We start from the raw sequence: 12,938 nt of genomic DNA, 5'->3' as shown, positions 1-12,938 counted from the left end.
TATTATTCTTTTCTTAGATTTTAAATAAACCTATTTTTTCCTAAAATAGAACCACTTATCTGAAAAATGAATTATTATAAGTAACAGCGATTATGATTATGTATTCTCTTTGATGAAGTATGTATGAAGAAACAATATTTGACTTATTAAAGCACTGACCATAAACATAAATAAAATTTAACTTTTTAGTTTTTATGCATTTTATGCGTGCTAACTTAACTTTATATCAATTAAACTATTCTGTACATCGAAAGGAACAATCGCCTTAGGCGCAATATACTAAGAATACCGTAAGTTCGTATAAAGCTAAGCGTCCACATCGTACGCATCGGACATATCGCACGCAACGGATCTTAGTATTATTTATATAGAAACTCATATAAGTGCGTCCACCTTTCCGCATCGCACATCCCATACGATGTTTTGTACGATGCGTCCGTTGCGTACGATACCGACAAATGGACGTTTAGCTTAAATCTGTCTGTGTCAAATAACTTGCATACAAATAATGAAATCAATTTGTTAATAAATTATGATTCATCATTTAAAACTGCTTAACACTCTTACAATATTCTTTCTTATGCTGTTCCATTAGAAAATACTCTCATCAAAATGTCTGTGAGTTTTGGACTTGAACATTTATCAGTTAAATAGTCAGTTATATCAAATGTAAAATCACCTTTCCTTTCAGCGAGATATGCAAAAAGAGGTATTAAAACACTACTAAGCTCGTCCATACTGTCTTCGTCCACTACATTTGATATTAATATAATTCTTTCCAGCACACTTTCAATTTGAGAATTGGTTAACGGTTCCTTGAAGTATTTATACTGAAAAGAGAAAAAATATTATAAGGTTAAAAAAATATTTTTCAGTCATGTTGATTATTTGGTGTAAACTTTTGTAAAAGAAAATAAAATAGCAATAAAGCCAATATACACATACCCTAATAGTATATACGAAATTTCTGTACATGTGTAAAACACAGGGCCACGAGTTTTCCATCCGATTTGGACGTTCAGCCAATGTGATCAGAGCCACTGCATTATGCACAATATCCAGTGAAACAGTGTCTCCAAGAGCGGATAGGCTATCCCACAAAAGACCCCACTCTTGCTGGGTACTTGAACAGATTGCCTGAAATTAAGAAAAAGAACATTTAATAATGATGAATGGATGGAGCAGGAGAACCAAAGTGACTGACATAGCCCGCAGAATCGCTAAAATCAAGTGGCAGTGGGCGGGGCACATAGCTCGTAGAGCTGATGGCCGCTGGGGCAAAAAAGTTCTCGAGCGGCGACCACGAGCCGGAAGACCTAGTGTGGGCAGGCCTCCCAATAGGTGGACCGACGATCTGGTGAAGGTCGCGGGAGGTGCCTGGATGCGGGCGGCGCAGGACCAGTCTTTGTGGAAAACCTGGAGAAATGCCTTTCTCCAGCAGTGGACATCTTTCAGCTGAAACGAATGAACTAACGAATGGATTTTATTCATAATTTTGTGTCAGATGCTTAAAGTTATTACCTGAGACATCCATGTTACCAAATCTTCTAAGTCAACATCATTATTTATTGTATATCCACTTAGTATTTCTATTATGTTGTTACCAGGGGGATCCCAAAGTTTTCTGTAATAATACACATTGAGCTCATGCTTCAAGTACTTCAGTCTGGTTTTTAACCAACTTAATTCATTATCTGAAAAGCAAGAGAAATTATTAAAATATCAAATCAAATATATTTTTATTAAAATAAGTTTGTAACTGTGATGCAGATGGTCATCATCAATAACCAATAAATAAAGTAAAATGGTGTAGTACCTGGAATTCTCGAGCCATAAGTATTTATTAGGGAGCACTGTAGCTCTAAAGCCAATGTCACAGTTTCTGGGGCGAGAGATACAAATGTATTGATTTTCCATCTTACTACATCAAGGATTTGACCAAGCATGGCCAGCATTGGTGCTCTATATGGCATTAATTCTTCCAGAGTAAAAGCATCCTTCAGAAGTCTGCATTGAATATTTAGTGATTCCACATCTCGATTTAGAAGAGCTTTGTGCATATGTGGCATAATAATAAGCATTAATAATTTGGTGCCTGTAATGCAATTGGAATTCTTCAACGCACACATGAATTTGATGAAATTGTGTTGTTTAGCATCAGTATCTAAGTTATCAAAGGCATTCTGAGCCACCTGGATGATGCATGGTTCTGTTTCTAAGTCATAATAGTGGTTGGAATATTTCTCAAGCAATGTCATAACTTTTAACATTATGTTTTTCTGTTGTTCATTATCCGCTGCCAAGTTAAATATTTTCTCATAAACTTTTCGTGGATTTTGGAGGAACAGGCATAAAACATCAGTGAAATCTGAATCAGGGGCTATGATTAGTTTGTTGAAAGTTTCAGTCATTACATAACTAAATTCGCCATTGTCATACAGGTTTCTAAAGCAGTTTTCAGCAAAATGGCTATCAAGAATTTCTTCCTTATGAGCAAGATTGCAATGATGAAAAAGTTTAATCAGTAGTTGTTCATATAACTCTTTATCCTTATTTGTTTTAATCCTAAGTCTATTTACCTCTTTGTAAATTTCATAGCACTCATTTTCATCAAAGACATTATTTAAATGACTCATGACACACTTGGCTAGCTCCTCGTCTTCATATACGGTATCTTTTTTAATCAGTGCTCTTATCCATGCCCCTTTATCATCACTACTGTTTATGTGTTCAATTATTGTTTTCGGATCAGTGTTGTTGACTATATCATCAATGTCCTTTGGTTTGACTGTAATGTTTACCATCATATCTATCACAGGGTGTTCAGCAACACCGTTAATTTCTAAAAGTTTTGTTCGTAATTTATTGGCAAATTCACCAATTTTTCTTTGCATAGTTTTGCCATTTTCATCAAACTCACTCCAAGCGCAGAAGATGTCAAGGCTGACATCCATCACAAGCTCCTGACATTTATCCAGAATTGCCAAATGAGATTTGTTGACACAATCTAGTATTTCTTGTGTGGGACAATCGCACGTCCTGAATGCAACATTCCTTGTCACATTGCCAATATATGTTAGCATGTAAATAGGATCACTAACTTCAGTCAAATCTTGCATGGACATAAACTCTTCCATGCATTCACTTACTAGAATGAGCATTGTGTAGAGACAATCTCCTCTGTATTTGTATTGGTCGTCTGTGCTGATGCTATTCAGCCATTCACTTTTGGGTGGATCAGTAAAAAAATTTATCGCTTTTTGCAGATTGTTAAAAACCATTGTTAGCTTATTTGTTAAATTAGTACTATAAAAGTTAAAGAAATAAATCCGACAAATAAGCTTATAAAGTGCGGCACTAATAACACCTATTTTATTGAGACATGCATTGGGAGTGTAATATTTAATATTATCTAAGAACGCAGCTGCAATTTCTGAAGCGAGATCAGGATCACAAAAGGCTATTGCCTCATAAACAAAGGTATCAAAGTGTAGGCGCCAGAACATTTCACACATCAAGCATTTAGGTATTGTTGGTATGGTCCAAATTACTAGTTCTATTTCTTCCATGTCTGTCATATCAGATAAAACCGATAGATCAGAATTCAGGATTAAAAAGAAAGCAAATTTTCGAAGTTTAACAATAGACTCTGTATTTATTCCATCACTTATTATATACCCTCCATCTGTGAGGAATTTCGAAACGAAGTCAATGACAAATTTAATTTTTTCTTCATTTCCTAAAAATAAACAAACATTAATTACAGTGTGCAAGTTAAAGATAATTAACATCTGTGAACCAAATATGCTCAGAAAATTAGATTACTGGTTACATAAATAATAATTCAGTCTAGTAAAAGTATCTCAATAATCCTAAAACTTACGAATACCTTTGATTTTTATGAATAAAAACTTACCACCTCTTGAAGTCAGTCTTGAAAAAGGGTGAACGTTGTCTGCAGAGATAATTACCCCTTGGAAAGCTGATAGTTGTGGACAGAACTCCATAATTAGCTCCGCCTTAGCATCAATATTCCTAAAAGTATTAAAGATTGATAGTATCCTTACAATTATTTTTATTTCGTAATTAAATATCGCACACAAGTACGCCGCAACAAAACCTCGTTTACAAAAAAAGTGACATTTGGGCTGTCAATGTCATGTCAGCTGTCATTCTTTCAGTTTTGACATATTGTGGGATGCCAGCTTTAGTTTTACAATTCCCAGATTATCTTTCGTATAGGTGTACCAGAATCTCATGGCAAACAAAAATATTGGAAAAGTGTGTTTTTCATATGGCCATTGTCTATGGCTTTACTGTCACCTGTCAAAGTAAATCAAGACATCTGTCAGCCGCTGCAGAAACTTTGTAATCTCTTCATGCCTATTTGTTATTTTTGTGAAAAAGTCGAAAAAGCTCAAGCAAATCATATTGTTTTCAATGTGTATTGTAAAATAGGGCATAATTCAAACTCAATCTTTGATTTTAAAGCGCGTCGTTGAGTTGACAGTAAGTTGGAGTGAAATGTTTTGATACATTTAGTTTATTACCTAACTGCGTCAGAAGGAGGGTGGGTTATGTTTATTTTTAAATTATTCTTACCTAATAGCTGCTTTATCGGGGTTTTCAGGTGTTTTATTTTCATACATTGGTGCAGAGGAATAGTGAAAAAGTAGGTAAAGAAAATTGAAAAAGACTTCATCAAGCTAGTTTGAGTAATTGAAATGCTGAAAGACCGATTTATATTATACAGGGTGCATCCTGTATTTTTATTACATCGATCGTTAGGGTTAAGTATAAGGATGAAATCTCTCTAACAAACTTGATAAATCAAATTATAAAAAAAAAAACCGACTCCAAAAAACATACACTAAAAAGTAGAAAAATAATCACTAATTACTTATTTATTAGGACGAATTAATATTTATGTATACCATGATTGATACTTTTGGAGTCGGTGCCAAGATTATGAAACGTGTGAAGTTTGCCTGCACCGACTCCAAAAGTATCAATCATGGTATACATAAATATTAATTCGTCCTAATAAATAAGTAATTAGTGATTATTTTTCTACTTTTTAGTGTATGTTTTTTGGAGTCGGTTTTAAATGTTTGAAAAACGACATACGTGCCTATAAAATTTGAGGGTTGCAGTCAATTTCCCTAGGATCCCATCATCAGATCCTGACTTGGTGACAATGGGACCACCTCAGAAGTGTACCCTATCGAACAAAAAAAGAATTTTGAAAATCGGTCTACAATTGACGGAGTAATCGGTGAACATACATAGAATAAAAAAAAAACATACATACAGTCGAACATATAACCTCCTCCTTTTTTGAAGTCGGTTAATGAAAGGAAAACCATGAAATCTTAAATTATTTTGATAATGTTACAGAAAATTGTATGGTATAGTAGTGAATTCAGCCTACTGCACACAATACACACAAACGCATGCAGACTCAAACTCAAAATATCTCTGGATACACTTTTCCGTATTTGTATTGAATTGTAGTTTAGTCATTATTAGTATTAAATTAAACGTTGGACTGCTTAACTTGACTTGTAGACGCTTATATCTGTCGCTGTACTGGTTACATAGCACCACTGGGTGCCCACGACACAGGTTATTCCTAGTGTGGGACCCGCAGACAAAGCAATATAATGTTTACCGATTTTATTGTTACCAATTGTATTTGAAGGTGTATGCGTAAACGGTGTGTTTGCATAAATAAAATATTTGTATTTGTATTTGTATTTGTATTTGAATTTTCGAAAAAAAATCGAAAATCTTTGAATGCAGTTCTCTTTTTTTTTTTCAAAAATGTTTTCTTTCAGTAAAATTTTCTATCTGCAGTATTAAGAGTACTTTCCCTCCAGGTGGCATTTTCCACCCTGTATAATAAACCTCTTTAACTTGATCATCTATTGAAGAACAAGAAATGCAAGTGGAGTTCTTAGAATCGTTTTCTAGTTCTGAATGAAGTGATAAGTTATAAGTATACAGATAAGATATAAAATGTATAGGTAGCCATTCGTACTTCATGTTCATTAATATTAAAGTCATAAATAAAAAAATAAAAAGTATCAAGATCGTTTAATCCAATTTCCCCAGTATTGCACTCAACAAAGTTTATTTTCCCCATTTGCCATGAGATTCTGGTACACCTATATCATACTGTGCTCTATTTTACAAGCTTTTATTTACTTTTTTTTTAAATGAAATCTTGTGCTAAATGAATGTTTTATTTTCTATGAAATTACCTTTTTTACAAACCAAATATTATGCCGAAGTATTTACAAAATGCTTTGAATATTGAAAATGTATGTTTCATGCAATTTGCTTGCAAAATATCATGAATTTTGAGTTGGAAAAAGTTGTTTGTGAAAAGTAAATTTATTGTTTTCTACCAGTGTAAAAATTGTCTCCGTAAATTATGGACATAATTCCTAGTGGCAGTACTGGCATCACAGATATGGACTGGCATTGACTTTTTAAACCACAGAGCATAATATTATTGTTTTAAACTTTAAACATTAGGCAATGGAATCGTTATCATACAACTAAAATTGACGTTTGGTACTTTGGTCGAAGAAAGAAGAGACGTGCGTACAATGGTTCCTCTTTTATTTGTTTACCGGAAATTATCAATACAGTTTAAACTATTGTAATTCAAACAAATAAAGTAGGTACTATCGGCAACTAGAGATGGGTANTGGCATACCCCCCCCCCCCCCCATGTCCTTGCCATGATCACAAATTATTGTGTTCCTACTAAATTTCTTCTAAATCGGTTCAACGATTCTTGAAATAACACCATTTTATAAAATAATTGGTCACATCATCATAACGTGATCAATTTTACGATTTGGCCACGATATAAATGCATATTAGTGTTAAATTTGACTTATTACTTATTAATCAATAAACTTAAATGAGAAAAAATCAATAAAAATAAAGAAAAGATACCAATTGAAATAATTATAAAATTATTTGTTTTCACCCGGTGTAAACACCCACGGGTGGAATGAAACGGGTTTTTATTGGGTTTTTACCCTCATGTGGGTTTTTACCCGGGTGGAAACACCATTTCCGTTTTTGCTCTCGCTCTCTTCGAATGGTGATTCTTTGCGATAGAACGAGACGACATGACCGGCAATGGGCAGTTAACACTGTTGCTGATAGTACATCCTCTACTTACACTTTTTTTAGAGAAACCGAAGCCATTATCCAAAGCGTAGCCTAGGCACCAGAACACTATCTGTGCTTCAGAACATTTCACAATTTTCGGCTTTCAGGTTTTATAAAATTAAATTATATTGTTATTTTCTCTGAAATGTGTAGTAATGCTTTTGTAAAATATAAATAAAAATTAAATCCTAAGTATTAGTACAGTCAATTTATTCTTAACTTTATGATTTTGGGATGGGTGGCTAAAACAAAGGTCATAATTTGCGTACTTTTAAGCTTTTACATAAACTTAATTCCGCGTTGACCTGCGTTAACGTTACATGTGAACATAGTCTAATACTTATTAGAATTTAGGGTTCTGAACCACCGGGAACATTTAAAAATATTTTCTTCGCTACTTTGACTTAGAAAGTACTTAAATGCGAAAATTCTGCAGACATTAAAATTTAAAATAATGAAAAAAAAAAACTCATGACATGGCTGATAAAATAAACGAAATTAATCACAAAAAATATATTGGTATAATAAATTTTAAAATTTTAACATAACAAATTTTAAGTGGTCAAAGCAAGATTTTTATTTATACTTTACATAATACTAGATAGGTTAGGTATACATAAATATTATACATAACAGGTACCTACATAAATAATTTAGCAGTTAGCAGATACTATGATATAAGGTGTTAAGGAAGGGATTTAAATTCACAATACTTATTAATTCTGTTGTTTTAATTTTTTTAAGCTATTTAAATTAGTTATTGCACTTTTAAATGTATTATTAATTTTCAAAGCATTATTATACATATTTTCTGCTAGATCGATTTTTTTCCATCGGTGATAGAGTACACCTGAAAAAGAAAAAGTTAGTTTTATGTGTGCTTAAAAATAAATAAACCTATGACACCAAACAGAAAAAATAAACATATAACATAACACAGAGCAGGTATACAAGGTGTCACCTTAGGAAGGAAGGAAATAAGTTTTGCTTTAAAATTACTTCGGAACGTTAGTTTTAGCAAATATCTATTCCCTAGGTGCGAAGTCGGACGTGGGGAACTGTGAATCGATCGCAGCACGCGCCGCGGCTAAAAAAGGAACTTTCGTCAGACCAACTGTCACTTTTTACTAGCAAAATTATGGAGATTGAATGATCATAATATCTAATTTTTGTGTATCTCACCTAAATTAGCATAGTATATAGCCGGAACATTGGTTCCAGATAGTTCGATAGCTCTCAGGAAGTGGCGCTCCGCCTCCGCAAACCGCCCCAACTTGCCGTAAATGTTGCCAACAGCAAAATTGATGGACGGTGCGTCGGGCAATTCCTTCAATGCGTCCGGTATAACTTGCAGGGCTTTGTTCATTTGCTCTGAAATAAATGGCGGAATAATAAAAAAATATCTGCTAAATTTTTACCACTAAGTATGCTGCCGAATTAGGCTATAAAACTATAACTACTAGGCTAAAATTACATACAAACATTTTAGTCAGTTATATATGCAAATAATTATGAAGCGCTTTTGCGCGCATTATGTAGGTACTTCAAGTAAAGTAAATATTTTACAACCTGAGCATATTCACTACTATTAAATTGTGATATACCCGTATTATCTAATAACGCGATTAGATTTGTCCAAGCCAAGACGTGCTTCGGCTTTAGGTGAACCGCTTGTAGCCAGTTTTCCATAGCTTCATTAGTCCTGTTCATTTCTAGATACTGAAAAAATAAAAAGTAATTTAAATATGTAGGTGTAAAATGTATCTACAGGGTGGAAATGATAAGTGATCTCACTGGATTATTTCTAAACTATACAAGATATCAAAAAACTAGTTACTGATCTTGAAAGTGTTTCATGAGATCTATTAAACTGTATCAATAATGGGTTACAGAATAAACTGGATCTATCCGAAAATTAATGTTTCCAGCACCCATTCGCTCTTGTTGTCTATGAGGTGACAATAGTTCAGCAGTGTCAGCATCTGCCTGCCGATTCCAGAGCGATGCGCAAGTTCGATACCCATCGATCGATTGTCAATCGTGGCGAACCCACTCCTAACACTTACAGATCTAGAGAACTATAGACAAGTGGTGGTGTAACTCCATACAAAAAACGCCGGAGCTTTCGACATTACAACTTTCACGTTCTGCCACTTGGGGGATGGTTATACTTATTATTTAGTTCAGCACTAGAAATTAAGTAGGAAACTTTTTTGAAAAGAAATCCCTTTTGAATAGGGTCGTCTAGCCGCCTAGCCTGGTGGATCACGTAACGGACTTTTTTACAAGTATTGCTTGCTCTGAGACTAGATGGCGCTATGTAAAAAATACAAAGCTACTATTTAAAAAATACTTACCAGATTGCCTAAATTGTAGAAACAATCTGGATACTTTTTGCGATACTGCAAAGCGGTTTTATAAGCACTTTCAGCTTCGTCCAATCTTTTTGTGCTAGCCAGAACTACACCCAAGTTCATCCATGCTGCCGGGAAGTCTCGCCTAGAATATTGAAATAATGTAGGTATGTAAAAATAATCTTACTACAAAACAAACTGTAACATCTTTTATAATGGTGTGGCATGTACAGTATTGTACAGTACATTTCATATCATTGTTGTTAGAAATTAAAATAGTACCATTTCCATATCAAGTAACAAATGCATTAAAACACTTACTCTAATTTTAAAGCTTTTCTCAGGTAGTATTCTGCTTCATAATACTTTTTCTGGTTTTTCAAGAGGTTAGCCAGATTGTTCATGGCTTGATGATATTCAGGATTGAGCCTGGAAAGGGACAATCAATATTAATGTTTATGATCATAAATGAATCTTTGAAAACATTGAATAAGGCCTGGTTTCCACCAAGGCAGAGCGGTGCGGAGACGAGAGGTGTGCGGCGAAGCTGGCAGGCTATTTCCACCAAAGCGGAGCGGAGAGGAGCGAAGCGGTGCGCAGACGAGAGAGGAGTGTGAGCTGTGCGTAGCTGTCAGCTATCAGTCCATTGCTATCTATGAAACACTGAACCACTCCGTACAGCACTGCACCACGCCGCCGCCGCTGTCAAATTCTACAGAAAAACCAGTGCGCCCGACACTTCACCGTTCGATCCATTTCCACCGAAGCGGAGTGGAGTGGAAATGTGCAAATAAATAATGGAATTTGATTAGTTATTCAAAATACTTCTATGCGCGCGACGGAGCGTAGTGGAAACCGGGCTTTACGATTTTCAGCTTTCACATTACCTCAATGCCTGCCTGTAGGATTGCATAGCAAACTTAGTTTCATTGTTGGCATCTGCCACTTTGGCGACATTGTAATGAATCTTGGCATTGCGTGGGCAAACAGAGACACCACTCGTGAATAACTGATACTCATTCTGCCAGTCGTATGACCTCTGCCAACTTCTAAGTCCCATGCTTAGTAATAAAATACCGTAACAAAATACACCCATCTAAAATCATTATAAACAAATAGTATACATTTGTATTAAATTGAAAATAATTGAAATACTACTATTATCTCAATCTAAATAAATAATGCTATCTAAAAAACAAATGTTTTGATCACCAGTGACTATTTTGTTACTTGCACTTAGTTTTTTACTGGTGAAACAGTTCATTCATGAATAAAAACATGAATATTAACAACAAAGTATCAATATTGTAATGCAAAGAGCAATACCAACCTTGTACTGGTTTCTACTCAAAATAATCTTATTAAGTCCTATGACAATAATTAAACAATATCCAGCAGAAGGAATGTAGAGTATCCTCTCGGCGATCACAAATCCAACAGGGTAAAATATGTTTGCAGCCGGTATAAAGGGGATCACCATTAAAGCTGCGCTCAGCAAAAGAGGCCTGAAAATTAAAAACTATTATTACAATAACACACAAATACTCATTTTATGTAAACCATTGTTAGCGTATGATGAGAAAAAGATCCCTCACATATTTAAAAACACATAATAATAAAATTTTTAAAGTTACATTTTGTTCATCAAAACTTGATAAATATTGCTTAGATCAAATTGTTCAATAGTAACAGACAATATAAAAAAGTTATAGTACTAAATTACCTTGAAAACACTTTGTTTTTTATTTCAAATATTGCAACTAATAATGCAATGGCATATGCATATAAAAGCAATATAAATAAAAGTCTGACGTCAGTGACTTTTTTGATCAATGGTATACATCCCATGGACCAATCACAGCATAGCCATTGGGGCCAAATAAGTATAAGAAAGTTTATAAAGTAAATGTAGTTGTATGTTGCAATCTGTAAAATATATTATTATTTTGATTATTTCATATAAATACCATAATCTTGTAAATATTAATTGTAGGTATTCTGGACGGTATACTGTTACCTTTCTAAATAAACTGTCAGAAAATGCTGCAGGATTATCAAGATGGCTGAATTTCGGTTTGGTGCCTCCCATCACAGTCCACCTGGCATATAATAATAGCACTATGGATACACATAGTATCCCCATTCTCGATATGTTTCTAGGATTCTTGAGATCTTCTTTACTTTTGTCTAGGGCATTAATTACTTCATAAAACAAGCAGAAACCCTGAAAAATTGTAATTATTTTCTTAATAGATCCACTTTTGTTAATTTATTCTTTGAATAAAAAAAAAAGAATACAAGAACTGAAAAAATAATCTTACCAAGACTGTAACTCCATTTTCTTTAAATAACATAGAAATTGCTGCCATCGAGACAGAAAGTAGCAAAGTTACGAATGAGAACTTGTCATTAGTCATAGCTTTATTGTACAGAAGAAAAGCGATGAAAAATGTTATCGCACACAATAGGTCAGCTCTTCCAACAATACCAGATACTGCTTCCACATGAATGGGGTGCACAGCAAACAGCAATGTAGCAAAATAACTAATGTCAATCGCATTTAATGAAGTACTACTACATGTATTGAGAATTTTTTGAAATGTCCTCCACACAAGTAAACAGCACACAATATGGCATAACAAATTGGTTACTTTGAAAGAGAATACTGTAAGCTGACCATTGTTCCAAATGTAGTTGAGCCTGAAAATAATAAAACAGGATGAAGGCTTCATTGCAATTAGAATAAAAATGTTATTTGTTGGTATACATGAATCAAATAAACATAGCAACAATTAAAGCCATTTTAATGACTACAACGGACCGTATTTTCACGGATTCGAGTCTGACGTAGTGCGAAACCGTTCTGCCGGCTAGGAAATGTGATAAAAACTGATAAAAATAGGAAACTTACCGAAAACTTAGAACAGTTAAAGGCCGATATGATTTATGACTTACGGCACTTTTAATGTTTGTACCCCAAAAGTCATTGTAAAAGCAGTCCGTCCAAGATTCTGATTTGATATCATTATTTTTCAATAGAGCTTCGGAATCGTCGAAAACGAAGTCACCATTTAATGTAAACAAAAAGGGTAAACTTGACAGAACCACAAGTCCCGTTAACTTAAAAATCATTTCAATGGACATATTTTAGTTAAAATTCATAAAACTGTGACGGAGCAAAACCTAAATAATTACTAATGTTAGTTTATTTACAAAAAAACCTCAACAAAACTGTAACCATCTCATTTCAACAATAACAAAAATCTAAATGTCAATAAATTTGACAGCTCAGTCAATTTTTATTTGACAACAACTGTCAAACATGATGCAGTCCGAATTAGTCCGAAACACACTGCGCACTGACTAAAATGAACTTTTTATAAAATTAATGTT

General features: G+C 34.0%; 2 protein-coding genes across 2 annotated transcripts; both read right to left on the bottom strand.

Moving 5' to 3' along the window:
- Nucleotides 1-222: 222 nt before the first annotated feature.
- LOC114352152 (uncharacterized) lies at nucleotides 223-4,147 on the bottom strand. The gene is made up of 5 exons (XM_028303629.1): nucleotides 3,917-4,147; nucleotides 1,817-3,739; nucleotides 1,522-1,694; nucleotides 946-1,137; nucleotides 223-830 (listed from the first exon to the last, which is right to left on the bottom strand). The coding sequence occupies exons 1-5, from the start codon at nucleotides 4,005-4,007 to the stop codon at nucleotides 579-581; spliced, it is 2,631 nt and encodes an 876-aa protein (XP_028159430.1). The 5' UTR covers nucleotides 4,008-4,147; the 3' UTR covers nucleotides 223-578.
- Nucleotides 4,148-7,774: 3,627 nt separating this feature from the next.
- LOC114352153 (protein O-mannosyl-transferase TMTC4) lies at nucleotides 7,775-12,791 on the bottom strand. The gene is made up of 11 exons (XM_028303630.1): nucleotides 12,457-12,791; nucleotides 11,867-12,245; nucleotides 11,563-11,769; nucleotides 11,269-11,471; nucleotides 10,876-11,050; nucleotides 10,433-10,641; nucleotides 9,867-9,974; nucleotides 9,549-9,690; nucleotides 8,796-8,910; nucleotides 8,374-8,562; nucleotides 7,775-8,041 (listed from the first exon to the last, which is right to left on the bottom strand). Exons 1-11 carry the CDS (start codon nucleotides 12,687-12,689, stop codon nucleotides 7,908-7,910), a joined length of 2,094 nt encoding a protein of 697 aa, XP_028159431.1. The 5' UTR covers nucleotides 12,690-12,791; the 3' UTR covers nucleotides 7,775-7,907.
- Between the last annotated feature and the right edge of the window lie 147 nt (nucleotides 12,792-12,938).

Source organism: Ostrinia furnacalis, unplaced genomic scaffold (genome assembly GCF_004193835.3).
Source record: "Ostrinia furnacalis isolate ACB-3 unplaced genomic scaffold, ASM419383v2 OfSCF1268, whole genome shotgun sequence".
In the NCBI taxonomy this organism is placed as follows: Eukaryota; Metazoa; Arthropoda; class Insecta; order Lepidoptera; family Crambidae; genus Ostrinia; species Ostrinia furnacalis.
This window is presented reverse-complemented; position numbering and strand designations above follow the sequence as displayed.